The 19,415-nt window shown below is 43.7% G+C and overlaps 1 protein-coding gene across 1 annotated transcript in view; it reads right to left on the bottom strand.

Moving 5' to 3' along the window:
• LOC308113471 (plexin-A1-like) overlaps positions 1-6,063 on the bottom strand; it is a gene marked incomplete at its 5' end in the record, with an annotated part of 98,936 nt that extends 92,873 nt beyond the window's left edge. Inside the window, one exon of the mRNA XM_080469789.1 lies at positions 5,914-6,063. Within this exon, the coding sequence (XP_080325915.1) occupies positions 5,914-6,063 (150 nt within the window). The remainder of the gene's footprint in view (positions 1-5,913) is intronic.
• Between the last annotated feature and the right edge of the window lie 13,352 nt (positions 6,064-19,415).

The following is a 19,415-nucleotide window of genomic DNA, read 5'->3' on the forward strand; positions in this document are numbered from 1 at the left end:
GGATGTGCGGACGTACAGGGCAAAGTTACTGCGTCGGTGCATGTGTGTGTGGTTGTGTGTGTGCGTGTATTTATGTTTACGTGTATGTGGGTGTGTGGGTGTAATAAATCATGTAAAGCAGGTTGCTGGTTGTTGCTGATGCTACAGTCTCTGTCGGCTCCACATGATTAGGAAGAGGATCATGTGGAGAATCTCCATATGTCTGCTTCACCATGGGCTTCCAATCCCCCAGGGAGTGTGTGTGTGTGTGCGTGCGTGTGTGTGTGTGTGTGTGTGTGCGTGTGTGTGTGTGTGTGTGTGTGTGTGTGTGTGTGTGTGTGTTTACTCACGAACAAACCAGTAGATATTCCCACAGCTTGCAAGCATCCCACTCACTCGCGCGCGCGTGTGTGTGTGTGTGTGTGTTCCTGCGAACAATCCAGGGCACACCGACGCACATCGCAGCGTCCCTGGTGTATTTGAGTATGCAAGTTCAATGTTTCAGTGTTTGGTGAGGGGCTAAATAATGCACAAAGAGACAGTAAGATTGAACGGATGAGTGTACATCTACTGCCGGCTAATTTTCTCTGTGATTTATTACCTTTACAATCCCAGTCGCAGCCAGCTGTGATACATATACACACACCTCCCCGCTGAGAATACTGAACACAATGCTCGCCGGCGTGCCGGTTCTCAATCACCGATGGATCTTCTGTCTGTTGTCGTGCTGTATTAATGTTTCCTAACTCATTTCTTTTTTTCTTTTTTTTCTCCTCCGTGCACATATTGTAAGAAGTACGGGGTCAAAGTTGCAAGAGAAAGCAAAAATATTTGCACCTTCAATACAGGACATCGCCACCATAGTAGGAAGTTTTTGAATTAATGCGACCAAATACCAAACGGAGAAGAGATCAAACGACATGAGGTCAACATGTCTTATTGTTGAAATACTTTTAGGGATGAAAGTAATTTAATGCACTCATTTTTTAAACATTTATTTATAATTTTTTTAAGATGCTTATTTAGGGAATAAATATTTAACAACATTTTTCTCAGGGATAAGAGTAGAAAACCCCAAAGATCGGCTACTCCAATGTCTTATTTACAAACCAATCATTCGATAAATGCAATTAAATATTTTGTAATCATACTGAACATTTTCTCATATTTAAAGGCAATTTGTAGTCAAAGCACAAAACAGTGTACGTGTGATTGTGAGAAGTTTAGAGCAAAAGTTACGTAACTTGTGATAATTTAAAAAAAAATTCCCGAGAAAATAAGCAGTTCGCAAATATGTCACGTCCTCGTAAAGGGTTAGTAAAACAAACCAATGTGTAGTGAGAGTTAACATTAACAAGGGTTTTGGTCGACCCCCATACAGCTGGGCTGTTGAACACCACAATCCAATCCATCAAGTTGAGTTCAGAGGGACAATAACTCCTGGACGTGTCATCAGTCCATCGCAGGAAAAACACAAATGCACAAACACACGTTCTACAATCACCTTATTTGGTTTGAACGAGGCGTAAAAAAGCCCCCATCAAAAGCCCCCTGTGTGGTTTCATCTTGTAGCATTTTAAAATGCTACACATCAGATAAGAATTTAGATATTTAGATTTAGATCCCCCTCAAAAGACATATTTAAGTAAACTTTTTGTGTTTTAATTTCATAAAAGATTCATGGCAACGATTTTGGAAATTATGTCCGTGTTGAAGATATGAAAATGATGTAGTTGGCATGCCGGGCCAATAGGGGCAGCAGTTTTTATGTAATCAAACCATCACGGAGAATGTTTACAGAGTACACTGTAAACATTGAAATTCCTTTAAACAGTCTTTCTTCATGATTATTATTTTTATTTGGTCCTCTCAGTAGCAGTGTTTCAGATAAGTTCAGTAACCCCTCCCCCGTTTCCATGGAAACAGAGTCTGAACGTTTTAGGAAAAAAATCCACCTTTGAAGCTGTCATATAAACAGTTTCTCTTTCACACTTGTCCCAAAGCAAAGCAGTTGTGCTACACTCTCCACTATTTTCACATTTGCCTCTCTTGTCCCGATTTACCAGGTTTGACGAGGTCAAACCATGTCGCATTATCAGTTTTCTTGTTTTGTCGCTTCCTCTCGTCCGACTCCTCCACCGCACCACCGTAAATGCACGTCTGCAAAAAACTAACCGCGACACGGCTGAGAAACTCTGTCGCCAATCCCCCGCTGTCCCGGACGTCCTTCCTCCCGCTGCTGTTCCAGTTAATCTCAGCAAGTTTCACTTTTTCACGGATCACGATTCCCTCTCGCTTCCAGCACCACTTTCCCGCACATGCACGTCTTTCATATTCCATATACACCCGCTCTCTCTCTCTCTCCATCTGTTTCTCCCTCATTTGTTTGTTTCCCCCTCAGTCTGCTTGCTGAGCTTAGTCTTTCCTTCCTCCCCTCCGTCTTTTCTTCATTCTCCCATTCTCTCCTCCTCTTCCTCCCATCGCGCTCTTTGTGGCGCCGTCATTGTTTGCTCCCTTAATTCCCTCACCTCCTCTTTGGCTCTCTCCTTCTTTGTCTCTTTTTTTTTTCTTCTTCTTTCTTTTCCATTTGCCATGTTTGTGTGTGTTTGTGTCTGTCAGTCTTCCACACCACAGCAATCCATCATCATTTTATCTACAGCTCCCTTAATTGGATCCTATCACCGTCCCACCTGACGAGCTGGGAGGCGGGGGGAGCGGGCTCGCTCGCACCACCTTAACACTGCACCAGTGTGTGTGTGTGTGTGTGTGTGTGTGTGTGTGTGTGTGTGTGTGTGTGTTTGGCCTCCTATGTCTCGCTTCATCAACAGCTGCAAAGTTGTGTTGAGACCTGTACTTTTGACTATTTTTCCAGACTCCTGCAGAGATAACGTTGAGATTTCAGAAAACATTTGAGCGCACTGAGGAAGGTGTGTGTGTGTGTGTGTGTGTGTGTGTGTGTGTGTGTGTGTGTGTGTGTGTGTGTGTGTGTGTGTGTGTGTGTGTGTGTGTGTGTGCGTGTGTGTGCGTGTGTGTGTGTCCTCCAGCATTTGCAGCTCTCAGCAGAAGCAGTGATGTAGTAATGAATGCATTCGAGTGGCTCCAACACCAGGGGAAGCAAACTGCTCGGTGATGTTTCCTGGAGTGAGCGCTGGTTTTGGAGGAGTGGGAGGCCTTTGAATACATTGTCGCTCCTCAAATAACAAAGAGGAAACTCGATGTGTGCTATGTGTACTCAATCCCCGTGCCAGAGAAGTTGGGACGCTGTGTAAAATGTAAATCAAGTAAGATTGTGTGCTAAATAAACACTTAATTTTTTTTATTTTTTTTTTTGTGAAACGGAACAAAACAACATGAGGGATTGGAAAGCATTTCAGTGGTTTCCACCTCAGCAACGCTCATGGGATTTCCCAAAATGTTGCCTACTTTGAAAGAAAAAAAAAACAAAAAACCATAAGAAAGCTACCCTTTGCTTAAATTTTTTAAAGATTCCTTTTTGAATATCTCTGTAAAACTTGGTTGGTCCACCAGCGTTTGGCTTCACTGTCATGTTTTGGTGAAACTGAAGATATGAAACGGTGTCTCTCCTCAAGGCATCCAAAACTCGGACTGCAAAAAATTTTGTCAGAAAAAGCTCCTGGTAGGGCAACGCAACGCGGACAGGTCTGAAGTGACGGCCCAGACAAACACGTCCAAACCTCACCCATGAATCTGGTTCAACTGCTTTATCAAGGATTTGCCAGCTGTTTTCATTTATATTACAAACAGTGTCTCAACTGTTCTGAAAAAAGGAGGCTTGTACGTGACACTTTCTGGCAGGCGTCAGTGTCGAGACGTTGATCGAGGCTGAAACGTACGTCTGCGCCTCCCCCTGCCTAAGGTGCGGAGTTTTCATTCAAATTCAGGAGGGAGAGCCTAATTTGGGTTTAGAAAAATGACTCGTGCTTGCGACTTTGACCAAGTTATTCAAATATTCAAATTGATGTTCGGCAATTACTATTTTCTCGGCTCGTTCTCCATTCAACCGGCTTTCAAGTCGTCAGGTCACCGAGGACAGATCTGCTTAAAAGCAGTAATAACAACCCCCGAAAAAAGTCAAATCTGAAAGAACTCGGGTTTGTGTGAAGCAATTACGGAGACACGGGCGCACTAAATATGCGCAAATTACCTTCCGAGTAGCACAAAGGAACTGTAGGAGCCATCACGGTGATCTGGGAAATCAACTTCAGTAACACGTCGGTGTGACTACTTTTTAATGTCACCATCCAGCATCGGAGGCGGAAGGACTTCGAGGATCGAAACGCCTCGCTCAATCTTCCCCTTTGCCGGGGGTTAAAGCTGGCGACTGGAAGCAGCTTTAAAAGCAGCGAGCGGCGACAAATCAAGCGACGTGTTTCCAGCCTGCCGACGGCACGGGAGTCGGCCAAATGACCCGCGACTGCGTACGAGGCGTAAGACGGGCCGGCAGGAAGAAAAGGAGCTCGGTTCCTGCGACAGCGTCACATTGGAGCGGTGGCCGCGCCAGACGGGCGAGCGTCGCGTCGCGCGTCTCGCATGTTCATCGCGTGTCTCGTTAAGTTAAGTCACAATTGGCGCCGTTAGAATGCCTGCCTCCGGCCTTCTGCCCCGATCGGCGCTCAGGAAATGAACATGGGCGAAATGGCCGCTGCCTATTAGTGGCGACAGTTTGAGTGAAGGTGAGGAGGCGGGATGAAGCAGCAGGAAAGAGGAGAGGGTGGCGGGACGAAGCTGACGTGTCAACATTTGACCAGGGAGGCTCATGGTGACTCTCTTTGTGTCGTAAAGTCTCGTCATGGTAAGGAAAGTTGTGTTTTCTTTACAGTATTGGCAGTACAACTTGCCGATACTAAGTAAAACAATAAGCACATGAAATGTAGAGCATCTAATGCATATTGTTTCAAACTCGTGACTCGATATGAGAAATAATGAGATTTTTTGTGGTGAATTCCCATTGAAAAGTTGAAAAGTTGCGTTTCAAATTGCTTTGCTGAGGAACCGGTGCTCGCGGCTACACATGCAGCATTGACGTGATATTGAAATTTGCTTTGAGGAAATGTCGACGCTTTCATTCCACAGGTTTTCAAAGAGAAACTTTCTTTCCACCGAGACGAAAAAAATAATAATAATAATAATAATGCTGACCGACATGGCATTAACACAAACTTAAAACCAACCACACACTTAGTATACAGAAAAGAACGTCAGAGTTTCCCTTCACACAAACCAAGATTCAATAACTTCCCACCAGCAGCACTGTTGTTCACTTTCTGTGACTTGTCACTTATGATCTGCTGAATAATACAAGTGGCGATGCACCGATACCACTTTCTTAAGTACAAAGCGTGAGCACTAAACTTTAGCTACTTGGTGATACCGAGTACTGAGACAAGTGTTAATTAAATGCCATGACGTCACATAATACTCTGAACTTTTTACATGTATGCATACGCCATGCGGTATCAGGCCCAATATCCAGTACTGGTATCGGTGGATCCCTAAAATAAAGTGAAATATCGGCAATCAACACGAGTAGTTTTGCTTCTAAATGAAGAGTTACTCTGTAAAGTAGACTGTCTGGTTCTGAGTCCTCGGCTTTAGTTAAAAATAGCCTTGCCTGGCATTCCCTGTGGGAATACAAGTATTAGTAAGTGCTGCAGAGAACTGCACCTGATCTAAATTAGGGAGCTGACACACTGACACAAGCCTATGGTTTACGCTCCTCCTTCATGGATAAGATGGGCCGTTGGTGGTCGGATGTCTGGTGAAGTCAAGCTGCCGTAATGTGGTGTCAGGTGGGGTGGTTGCTCGTGGTATCATTATATGACGTTGACCGGCAGATTATATCAATTCTGCGAGGTTTTATTATTCCACTGCGCTCTTTAATGCTTGTGTCTTGTGTTTGTGTGGCGCTCTTACCGTGGTCTTCTGACACTGGATGCTCGAGCTGTTGAACCTCAAAGCCGGGACGCTGTGCGTGCTGCCCTGGATGTGAAAGATGCACTCGTAGTTCCTCTGTCCGGACTGAGGCTGCGGAAGGTTCTGGGCCAGCAGGGTGATGGGCCTCATGACCCCGGCGGGGATATAAATCTGAGTGGAGGGCAGGATCTGAGGACACTCCTGCAGGTGAGGGAAAAATCGGCAATTTTACAATCACGTCTCAGTATTTTTCAATCAGTGTTGCGAAATCTTTTTTTGGGGATGTGAAGACAGAATGTCCTGGACACGCTGCCCGAGTGATGAAGTAACAAGAAATAACAGTTTCCTTCTCCAGGGGGAAAAAAAGAAAACTGCTGCGGGGACGCTGTTTTTCCTTTGTATGCCAAGCTGAAAGAAAGAAGATGCCAGAAGTTGGCATCACCTTGGTTTTCTCCACAGAAAACCTTTTTTCTATTGGTGTTTGATGTGTTGAAGAACAATTCATGTGACACACAAAAAAGTTTATGACAGTCGCTTTTTGTTAACAAGATAATCTTCCTGACTGAGCATCGGCTTTATGATTTATAACCTGATTCGCCATAGAAGAGGTAAAAGAACTCAGACAACACGTACAAGAAGAGAGACAGTATCTAAGTTCTTAAAATACTTCCAGTTGACAGTTGGATTGATATCCGACAAACCGTTAGGCTGCTGGTTAGCGTAACTTAGCCGGGCTTCCTGTCTGTCTGATTTCTTCTTCTATTGAAATTAATGGCAGTTCCTCCATGATAGCTCTGTAATGTAAATGCGAATACCATTAAAGGCAGTTTATTTCTTGTTCAAGTTGCCCAAAATGCAGTACGGAGAATACCAAATTCAGCAATGATTCATGTCTGTATTGCTCTTTACGTCATCCTGAAAATGATAAAAACGACAACTGGTGGAGTTGTGTAGAGAGGCAGTAAAAACGGTGATAGATCATTGGCAGTGTTGCCGCCTTTCTTAATGAAAGCTTTGAAACTCGAGTGAAACGGCAAAAACCTTCGTAGCATTTTGTGTATCCATGTACACAACAACAATGACCGTAGAATGGCCGTAGTAAATAGTTCCTCTGCACATGCTCAGTAGATGGTCTGTAACAACAATGCTCACGTCTCTCAGTCCGTATTCTCCTGGGACCTGGTAGTCCTGAGTGTCAGTCGGAACAACAATCCAACGTCACTTATGCTTGTGTACTCGCCAATGTTAATGTTTATAGCGTTTTGTTCTCTGCAAACAACAACAACACCCACCAGTACATGAAAACTACACCGTTGTCAGCGTCTTTGCCATTTCAGTGTAAACGGACATCGTTTTCAAAACGTTTTCAAAACTTTCCTGAAACAAAAAAGGATGAATTTTCACTTGAGATGTTGTTGTGTCAACTTGGTTTGTTTTTTGTGCACGTGAACCCCGATTAGACCTGGAGGCCCAACGATCAAACCCAAGACTTAACGCAAAAACTCTGAAACTATAAGTGGACTTATTTAATGCCTATACATGAGAATTGGCCTCGAGATAATCAACAATTCTAATTTATTGGTTTGAGGAATGATTCCTGCAACATTTTATATGGATTCTTGGTCATATTTATCCATCGCCATGGTCTGACCTCATGTGTGTGATAAGAATCATTTCCTCTGCGTCCCTGGAGCGTCCATCCACACGTCTGAAACCCATCAGGCTAAAACCTCGGCTTACAAAACGATCAACGCCCTGAAGGATCCGCTCTCCTCGCCTTCTTTCTGTAGAACTCCATATGGAATGTGGTAGTCTCAAACAGTGCATGCCATTTTGGAATCAGCCCTTTCTCCACATTAATGAGCTTTTTATGGATATTAGGCATGTTTTTTTTGTTTTTTTTTTACCTAAAAGAATCCACCAAAGGATGTTGTAATTATTCCTGGATCGACAAAATTGAGAGCCTGAGGCAGTGTCGCTTAGACTGGAGCAGTTTTACAGTGCAGGGTGGTAAGAATTAGTGTCGTCCCTGTTTCCTAATGGATTAGAGAGGAGGGAGGGAGACGACTGAGGGGGGGGTCAGTGCTTCCAACTCCACGCCTTCTCGCCTGCTTTTCAATCAATAACAATCTGGCAAGTACGGGAGCTTTGTGCCATATTAATGGGACCAAAAGAGTTTTCCACCTTTAGTATATTTGAGGACAATATGCGGCGGACATCGCTCCAGATTGAAAGATGTAACAATTACATCTCTTTTCATTTCAGCTTGTTTTATTTTTGGGTTAGTTTTGTTGGACAGTTTGAGAGCTGCGGTATCTCTTTGTCTCAGTAAATCATCTGTCCAGAGTCCTTCATCAAAACACAAAGAGGGTGGAGCACATTTCACCTGAGCTTCAATTTACACGTCGACGTAAACGGACATTGTTTTCAAAATGTCGCCATGTAAACACAAACTTTTCTGAAGCCCAGCTCACGTTCCCTCGTAGCGGGTGAACAATCCAGCGCTTGGAGGATTCGCATTTAACAGGAAGAGCCGATATTGAAGGATCAAACACACCACCAATAGAAATACCTTTTAAAAGAACAAAGAAAGTAGGATATATTTTTTTCAACCTACACAAAAATTCTATAATATTTCAAATCCTGAAAGAAGAGATATATAAAAATGGCTTCCACAAGCGTCTGCCTTCAGCTGACTGATAAAGTGAAGAATGCAACTTCTTCTTAACGGTGCTGACAGTTCAGTTCATGTGAGCAACACACACACAACAACTTTGAAACATACCCTCGCAAGTAACTAAGTAGTTCTTTTCAATTACTCGTAAAATAAAGTAAAAGCTCTCATCTTTTTTTTTACAGACAAAACTATTGAATGTATTCAAATATTGATTTTCCGTAACTTGTAAACCACCGTTAAGCTGGATTGTTCGGCTTTGTTCATATAAAAAGCACAGTAGGAGCCTCATTCCACAACAAAGACTGAAAAAAAAATTGCAATTGTTTTCCTGGGAATGCTTGATTTAAGTGTCGTCCTCATTCACTACTATAGTGGTGATTTACCCAATCATATGGAGCTTTTTAAATGCCTCTCGTGGAAAAGTCTGAATAACAGTAAAGTCATTGTCGACGGTTTAAGTGGGAAAACGTGCATTTGCAATATCATCAGACGTGTAATTACCACTGAACCGGTCCCATCCACCAACTTGTTTGGTATTCACCCGAAGATGCCGATCGCGAGAGCCGTACAAATACTTAACTGGAGTTGCGAAATTAAATCACATTCCACTTAAAGCGCCATTAGGCAAACTATAATTTTCCTATTAGGACAGGAAGCGCGGCGGCTCGCAGTGATGAATCAGTGGGAGCTCCACACCGTTTTATCGGGGTGGGGATGGTGATGGAGGAGGGGGGGTGGGGAGGGCTGGATAGCTAAAGTTGAGCCCAACCAGCAGCTTCGTGCTTAACGGGCTCATCTCGATATGGGCCTGCCTCTGTGCCGAGGCGGCGCCTAATGGAACACCAGTAATGACTTGAAGATTCGCCTGGGAACGGCAGAGAGGAAGCGGGTGGGCGTGTGTGTGGCGGGAGGGTGGAGTGAGTTTTGGGCGTAATGGCGCCGGGACACTCTTCTGATCCTCGCACAATAACGCAGCGCGTTCCCATCGCCAGAGGTGACGACTGTACAGGCACCAGATGGGAGAATGCCGGGTAAAACGGCACAGAGGGGAACATTTGAAACCCATATCAAGGTCAGAAGCATCACTTTGATCTACTCTTCAGTGAATGTGTGGCTCACATTTGAAAAGGCATTTCTCAAAGAGGGGATACAATGGGAACTTTTTTTTTTTTTAAAGATTAAACATAAAGAAAGTGAAATTTGTCATTTGGACGTTACCGCAAACCTCCGCCACACACAGCCTCTGCGGTGACGCTATACGTATCTCCACTAGCCTAAGAGCAGTATGTAAACAGACGCTACACACGGCCTTCTGCGTACTGTAGACTGCAGACCGAGGGACCGAGCGCGCCGTGCGCCGCCACACGCTCCAGCTCGCTGTTAACGAGTGTATCAGTCATACTTTAATCATGTGTGGCATGTAGCATCGCGAGTGTGTGAGCCCCAAAACTCCTTAGCATGTAGCACAGCTGGAGCGATAGCCAGTGTTTGGCATCAACTGGTTTCCCTGTTAACTGGTGACAAACTATCTTTAGAGTCCCTTGTTGCAGCTAAAAACAGCTGATATTAGAAAGTTTGTAGTTGTTCGAGAGAACGCCATTTAACCGGAATTACAAGGTACAAAGTGTTGTACCTTGTGTGAGTCTTATTTTAACATCTGATGTTACCAGCAGCAACGACGGACGCTAAATAAAGTCTGTCGCCAAATAACAGGGAGGCCAGTTATTCTGAAACACTTTTGTGGCAAAACATAGTTTACAATCTGTCTTACATTCGTCTTTCTCTTGATTTCACTCGTGCTCCCTTGCGTATCTGCGGGCAACTTACTGACGTGTGACGTCATGTAGAACGTGACGGGTTGTCTCTGGGATCTTTTTCCCAGTATGAGTACGAATACTCCATGCAGTATCGAACCGATCCCCAATATTGGTGTTGGTATTGGTGCATCCCCAGTGATTGGCCTTAATTACATGATTGTTTGTTACAAACCTCATGCCACTTGTGGGCAACTTTTTTGTTGTTACCAAGAGTATCCAAACAATTACTCCCAAAAACGACTAGAATCTCAACATAAAGCCATTTTTTATGATACTTTGTGGTGCAAAATACAGTGAAAGGTCCCAAAAACAAGGTAGTGATATTTCACACCAGCATCCCCGATATGTCAGCTACGGTCGCAGTGTTGTGTTAAAAATTTGTTTAAAAATATTGTCACAGTTTTCTTGATGGTGTGAGGGCAGGATTGAAGCCCGTTGCGGGCCGCTTTTGGACCGCAGGCCTTATGTTTGACACCCTTGCCTCATACAATACCACATCTTGGTGCGGCGACATGAAAGCTTCGTCTCATTGGGATACCGTCAATGAAATGGTCAATTACTGGTCCTTAAACATGTTCGTACATCTGAGCACACTGCTAAAGATTCAAATCTCACTCGGTTTCACCCACACATACACACACAAACACACGCCACTCCACATCTGTGCCTCTCCAATGGCCTCTCCGCACCCCGTTGTTTCAGCAGCATGCGCTATCCCCGGGTCTGTTTCTCCTAACTGGTGCATCACAGTCGGAATAAAAAGCTCAGCGCGACACTCTGCTGAGAAACATGATAATACACACATGTACGCCTCGGCACACATACAAACACCCCCCCCCCCCCCCCCCCACCTCGGGTCGACATTTATCGTACAAAGACACCAATTGCGCAAACACATAAAGGGTCTCTCTCTCTCTCTCTCTCTCTCTCTCTCTCTCTCTCTCTCTCTCTCTCTCTCTCTCTCTCTCTCTCTCTCTCTCTCTCTCTCTCTCTCTCTCACACACACACAGATTGAACAAAGGATTGGGGAGCAGAGAATTGTGGGAGCTGTTTCATTAGCAGTGGTGACAGGTGTCAGAGCTGAGTCTGCATCAGATAGCGGAGCGGTTCTACACAAAGAGACGCAACAATCTCTTCACCTGGGGGATTTCTCTGATCCCTCTCTTACTCTGCCCTCCCCTTTCTTCACGTCGCGAACACTGGATCTTTACATTCTGAGCATCATCTTTCTCTCCCTTGTAGTGGCGTGGATTACAACCTTTAGATGTTGTTTGCTTGGATACACTTGGATACACACACACACACACACACACACACACACACACACACAAAAAAAAAGAAGCTTGGTGGAGTTTTTCGGTGAGCAAAGACTCATTAAATTAACAGATTCAGACGGCCTGAGAGCAAAATTTACAAGCAGTTCCATCTAAGATACGTCTTCTTGAAAGAACAGCGAGGCCGCTCTCACAAATGATCTTTACCTGCCTGTCACAAAGATTTATTAGAATTACAGCAGCTACTTTATTGTAAGAGACTGACTCTACCATTCTAATTTTGATCAATAGGAATGACTTTGATTTATTGATTATATTTGATCCCTGGTTCAGTTGACGTCATCGTCATGTTAACATGTTATCATCACACGAAAGCGAAACGCAAATCTTTCATTGTTCACATGACGCCAGTGCTTGAAGTTTTGGAAAAAAGCTCCTGGGGTGGAACTTTTTGACAACGCTCCGACTGTTACCATGGAAACTGGGGGGGGGGGGGGGGGGGACGGACCCACCACAGCCACACACTATAAATTATTTGGCACCTGCCAAGATTTGAAATCGTATTTTTACACATGATGGATAATTTCTTGCTTCTTTTAAAAATCGTTCACTTATTTTCAGTCATTTATTTACCAGTATAATTTCAAATCTGGATTTAAAAATCTTTTTTCTTATCAAGTCAAAATTACTTGCAGCACAGGCAGATAATTTCACTTATCTTATGTAATTTTCTTTTCTAATATAGTGTATATATCTTATATATATATACCATTTCTTTGCAGTGTAGTAAACAGTTCCTCTGCACATGCTCAGTTGCTCAGTAGATGGTCATTAATAATGGCAGCATCCAGAGTGGCATGAATCCCAGTCCATATTCTCCATTTATTATTGAGACTCCACGTAACAGCATCCCGACTTCGTCATCTGTCCATACGAATGTCCACGCACTTGCCATCGTTAATGTTTATAATGTATTGTCCTCTGCACACACACACACACACACACACACACACGTGTGTGGTTTCTTTACAAAAACAAGCGTTTTCGAGGTGAATTTACTGCGGTTGCACATGGACGAGCGCTGATGGAGGAGCTGTGCAGCGATAAACTGCCAGCGAGGAAAGGGTTAGTCAGCTGAAGCGAGACAGGGGAGAGGAGGAGATGAAGAGGCGAGGCGAGGTCTTGGGAGTCGTCCACTCGTTTATTAAACTGGTGGATGCGAGTCAGAGGGGTCAAGTTCCCGACAGAGCCAGGCAGGGGTGGAGCTCGGCATCATGGGAGTCATAAACACCGCTCAGATCTCAACTAATTCCCACACGAGTAATACAGACACGGAAACACCGACTATGTTCCATCCCGATAGAAATGCCCAAAATACCAGTAACAGACTGACACACACACACACACACACACACACACCTCGAGCTTCCACTCCAGCTAAATCTACCCTCTGGCACTGCGCAGTAAGCTTGTGCTTAGGCCTGTGGAGTGTTTTACAGTAGCCTCGGGGCCACATACACAGATACTGTGATCAAAGGTGCAAAGGTAAGCCTTCAGAAAGAAAATAAATAAAGAAATAAAAATTAGTCGAAGTTCCTCTCCTATACTGCCGGGGTGAAATCTCTCCCGGGGTGTCTGGCAGCTGCCTCCAGCATCAAGAGGCCTGCACACTGTTCATCTCAAATATCAAAGAGAGCATTATAGCCAAATGTTTATTTTCCTCTTAGCTTGCATACTGATTTGGTTTAGAAATTGACAATAATACAGGCAAAATGTCATTATTTTATGACGGAAAAGAAGAATTCATGTATATTTTACTCTGCATACTCAATTAATGAGATTATTTTGGCTATATGCGGTCGTACCAGGTGGATAATTTTACTGTTTACCTCCAGCCACACTTAATAACAAATGTGATTTCTGTCTTTTAGGAAATCTACAGGGGGTTCATGCTCACTGCCCTGATTAAAACCACTCACACTGCACTTAGTGGGACCCTTCATTTATCTGGAAAACTCACAATGATGGCAAAGATGGCAAAATCAGCACTTAGAGCCACTCCACTAATGGGGAGCAAAGGATTTCAGTTTGAAATTGATCGTCCTTTAATTACCAAAGACTTTAAAGAGAACTATTATGTTACCTTATTGGCATTTTTGACTGGTCACAGTTGGATATGCAATTCTCTTGATAATGGGTTCAGATGGCCAAGACCGACAGTTGTTGAATACATTATTGTAATCAATTCAAAAACCATATCTCCAATGATCGCTCGCCAATACTTGCTGTTGTGAATATAACTGAAGAGAGAGTATATGCTGTCTGACTTCGAGTCGTTAAATGATAATAACAAGGACAAGAATGAAGAAATCCAATGCCTATAACATGAACATTCAGGGCATTGACTTGTAAAAAACATAGATGATGCAGTGGCTCCTCCAAAACGAACCCAAGTAGGATTCAAAGACTCCGTCAGGTAAATTCTGCTACCTGAGTTTTCAGTTATCAGACTGAATGTGGTGACGGATGAAAGTCTCCGTCCATCTATCAAACTTCTACATCTCTTTTTTTTTTTACTTCAACACCGTTTAACTACCTGACTTGACCAAACACGTTACATCTCTTCAGAAACAGCAAAGGCTTGAATTTATGTTATTTAAAACCAAACTGGAGTATTTTTTTCTTTTTTTACCAGAACATGGCCAAAATCACCAAACTCTCAAAATGTCCCAACAGGTTTGATTTACTGTGAGATTTGATATGGAACATACGGACATGATGGCGGCATAAAACGATGAAGGACCAGAGTATCTCAGAATTGAAGCCGGATAATGATCGAATAAATGTAATTGTATGTTTATGAGGAATTCAATGTGTTTTTTGACAGCTTTGAGTCGACACTCAGTCTTTAGTCTAACAGACACAGGATCACTTCTGCTCAGGAATTGGTTGGATCAAGATGGAGACGTAGGAATAATCCCAGCTTTTGATATCCCGCCTGAGGTGAAGCAGGACCACAGATGCCGAGAGTTCTTGAGAGTTGCCGGTGTTCTCGCCGTTCGCGTTGAATGGGCGCCTCAACACCGGCTTAATGAAAAATGCAACAGTCTACACACATTTGCTGGATCCTTGGTCATATTTATTTCCCTCAGTGACAGATGAGTGTTCCTACCAATCTGGCTCCCACCCTCTCTCAGCCTCAAGTTTCCTCTCCTCCTCTCTGATCCTCTCTCCCCTCGCCTTCTGCTCCCTACCTGCTCTGTGGTTTATTTAACCACTGTGTTGCCTGTAGTCATGAACTCCAGCTGCCTGAGATGCTGCTCTGCTGCGTCTTCCGATCGACTCTTTCTTTCGTTCCCCTCGCTCTGGTCCCCCCCACCCACCTTCCCTTTCGGATCTCTGCTACCCTCGTCTTCACTCTTCACTGGCTGCTGGGGCGAGATGTTTTTTCGAGACGGTGCGCCGAGCAGGCCATCCAAACAGAGGGCAGTGCGACACAAAGAAACCAGCCTGAAGACCTTGTGCAGACAAAGGGAGTCTGGTTAGAGCAAGTTTAACCACCCAGACGCGTTGGGAAGAGGTAAAAGACAAAGAAGTGAGCTTATTAATGCGACGGATGAAAGAAAGATACTAACATGACATTTACTAAACTTATATTTAGCTGCGGCACGTCTGAAGTCGTGTATATTTCATTTCACTCTCGCCCACTGCGAGATATCGCAACCTCCGGTGATGTCAGAGACGAGTGGTCCGATTGGCTGCCGGCAGCCACCGATGAGGCCGCCTCACGGACAACCTCTTGAGTATGATGGATGAGGGCGTCTGCGCGTGTTTGTCTATGTGTGCGTGTGTCAATGGGGATGGGGGGGTCAACACAGTGTAGAGGGTCCCGATGGATTAGCGTTACAGACCAATGAAGCGTTTCTGAAAGGAGGGGGCGAGACCCCATCGACCGAGGCTCTCTCTCTCTCTCTCTCTCTCACACACACACACACACACACACACACACACACACACACACACACACACACACACACACACACACACACACACACACACACACACACACACACACACACACACACACACCAAAAAAAAGAAAGAAAGAAAAAAAAAGACCTGATATGATGACCACATCTCCCAGGAGAGACGGCGGAGGAGTCATGTGTTAAGCAATGTCTCACTCCTCAATGGTAATATAGTTACCCCCCTTAGAGAATAAGCTTAACGCAAAGTAGCGCGCCAGATGTGCAATGGATCATGGGAGAAATCCCAACAGATTTCTCCATTCAATCAGCAGACAGACGTGATTTAAGCCAGAGTATATGTAGATTTGCTCAAATATTTTCTCCCACTCAAACACCACCTCCTCTCCAAGTCTGCCTCTCTGGCACTTCATTACCTACTTTTTTATTTTATCTGACTTTTACGGGCTTGCAGCAAATAAGAACGAGTCAAAATAGAGAGATGGAAAAAAAAAAAAAAAAAGAAAGCTTCATCGATGCATACATCGCGGCATCCCGCTCTTTCTTGATGTGCTCGGGGAGCGCGCCGCACGATGAGACCCCCTCCCAAGAGGATGCCAATGTACTGAATGCCGTGGATCTTTTTATATAAGAACACAAGCAGGAGAGGTCAACTGAAGGCCAGACATAAACTGATTTCTATCACTGCTGCAGCCGTGCTGTGGTACTCTTGTGGGCCATAATGCAAGCGGAATAATAAAATCCAACATGTGAACAGGGGCAATCACGAGAACATGGAACTGCTTTTCTTTTCTTTCTTTTTTTTTTTAAAGTTCATGGTGTGAAAATTAAGAAACACTATTGCTATTGTGTGTAGCCTCCAGTCGGTCTCTCAGCATGGCTGTTAATACTTTTTGCTTTTTACTAACTGAACTAACTAATTGTACATTATTAATCCCATTGGGAAATTCCTCTTAGCCCATCTTATTTGTGGGATGTGGTGGCAGACACGTCACGGCGCTCTCGGGGGAGCTGATGCGGGTCAAGGGTCTTGCTCAGGGGGTCACAGTAGTGACCGGTCCACCGTGGAATTCAGACCTGTGATCTTCTGATCCCAAAGCGGCTTATCTCGCTTCTCAGAAATCACTTCTCACCGTTTTAGTGGGTGGAATTGTATCCGGATCACAAATATCTGAATCGCAAATACCAGCACCTATGGTCGTTCTATTCCAGCTACTCACTACACCACCTGGTGGTACAAAGTGGTACTGCAAGTACGGACGAGCTGGAGCTAACCCATCCTTCCTTATTCCATAAATATGTTGCACAATATAATCTGTTGTGTATTTTCACATATTTTCAAGAGTGTAAGTCAATATTGCTCTTAAAGCTGTGGCACTTTACTGAGGCCTCATGTCTGTATTTTTAATTATTTTTTTATCCTTTCATTTAGGTTCACATTTAAAGAACAAACGGGGAGTCCTCTTCTGCTGCCTTCTGCGGGAAAAAAAGGTCGTCCCTGAAGTCACAAAGTAGAGTATTTAGCTAATGAAGCTTTGAAGTACTGCATAAATCCTGGTACAATATGTTTCTGTTCTTCCTTAAGGTAGCCCCAGAAGCAGAGGGATGTAGTTAAGTACACTTATTCTTTATTAGATTACTCTATCCTTTCATGCCTACAGTAGAATATTCTGCATGAAAAATTATTTTTACATATGGAGTAGCCACTTGGGAAATTCTACTGATAATTCTGTTCATCTGATGAATGTAGATGTAATACTTCTCTTCTTCCAGTTCTGTTTTTTTCAGGTCTTCACCAAGTCCTGGGGGAAGTACCAGTCGTTTTAGTAGCTAAACGCTCCAGTATGTCTGACAAGTCGCATCCAAATGTGGCAGTCTGCAGTTTATTGCGAATAAGATGGTTCACAAAGTGTTATTTCATATTGAAACTTCTAACTACTACTGCAGAATAGGATGTGTAGGAAGCCCCACAAGGTAGTAAGACCAAGCACTTTCATTATGTAAAACTGAAATCACTTCTTATGAGAAAAAAATACTTTTAATATGAGCGATATTTCCAAGAAAAGGCAAGAAGACAAATGGCTTTTTATCGCTTCAGTATTGACCTTCTGTTCGCCGCTCCCCGATGTTTGCCATCGTTTCCAGCCAAGAGTTCTCTAGACTTGTCAGTGACACTAAACTGCAATTTCACTTGGTTCACAGTTGTTCAGTTTTCAGCTTCGCAGTTCGAACGTCGGCTCTAAACTCTAGTTTAGGTCAAATCTACAGTGTTGAATGTGAGTGTTGGGGAAAAAAAAGGCCCGAGGCTCGTCTTGAGCTCACTAACTTGGACAGGGTTACCTTCCACATTTGTAGAATTACGAGAAGTGATGAGCCTAAATGCTTTTTGTTGCTAAATAATAGCACTTTGTGACTTAGAAGAAGCATGGTGCTTTTTCTTTTTTTATATTCTAGTAATAGTTATAGAGCTTACTTATTTAAGGTAAAGATGGGAGATTGCGACATAAAGTGACCTTTAATGAGGAAGGTGATAGCCCCTCAAAAAATGCGTTTACACAATAAAATCCAAGGGGGGCATTGGTTAGAATCAACGGATGGATTTAGAATACTGGCCACAGCACATATAAACTGGAAGTTAGGAGATTAAAATGAGAAAAAAGACAAAACTGTCAAAAGCAACAGTTAAAAAAAGTGATATATATGTATAAATCAAAATAAATAATGAACAATGCATAAAAAACGGTTAAGTTTCATGTAGGTTTGACAAAGTCTCAGACAGATTCGGACCCTTTTTAACTTCTAGACAAGAATGAAGCGACAGAAAAGAAACGGTGTCCACTGGGAAAAGCCCTCCACTCCATTGACTGTACAGAGCTCTTCATCACAAGTCTCCATTAGAAAAGTGGGGCCCTGCCTGCTATCTCTGATGACCGGGCGCGATTGTGTGTCTATCTGCTTGCTATCAGGTCCGGATGGTCAAAGAGGAGGATGTAGACGATAAGCATCAGTCGGTGGATCGATAGGAGCCTCTACAGATACACACTCCGTTTGTGCGAGTGTGTGTGTGTGGGTATTTCTGAGGGTGACACAGTGGATACATGCCAGATAACAAGAAACTATTTAGGATGGCCTCACTAAGCAGAGTCCCATGTTGCCATCATGCTCTCTCTCTCTCTCTTTTTCATTTTTTTTTCTTCGTCTTCCAGCCCGCAGGATCAAAATTTGATGAATTTGAATCTTGTGAGTGGAAAATGACAAAGAGCTCCTTGGGAACCAACCAAAAACAGACTCTCAACCAATTTTAGACCATGACCCAGTGAATAAAAAGAGAATTCGGTGACCCAACTAAGTATCATCCAACCTTTCAAGGTCAGTATAAAGGCCAATGATAAACGCAGCCTCCTTCTGATCTTGTACGTTTCCCATCATTAATCTCAGGACATGAAGGAGAAAATAATCTTAAACAATGCACAAGCACCCGAACTTCACATCAAAAGGCGCCACCGTATCTGGCATGCAAATTCACCAGGGCCAGGAAACTTTTGAAAGCAATCGCTCGTCTCTGCGAGAGAGCCCGTTTCATCTTTTATTCGAGATCCATGACTCATCTCCTGCGCTTCGTTCCGACGAGAAAACTTTTCATCTGTTTTGCTCAAATGAACCCAGTTCCTCAGCCGTAGTCTCAGGTGGAAGGAGGGCAGGCACCCCCCATCCCACTGGAGTCGGAGCTCCTCTGTTCAATGAAAAG

The sequence above is a fragment of the Lipophrys pholis genome (assembly GCF_963383615.2).
Source record: "Lipophrys pholis genome assembly, chromosome: 8".
Classification (NCBI taxonomy): Eukaryota; Metazoa; Chordata; class Actinopteri; order Blenniiformes; family Blenniidae; genus Lipophrys; species Lipophrys pholis.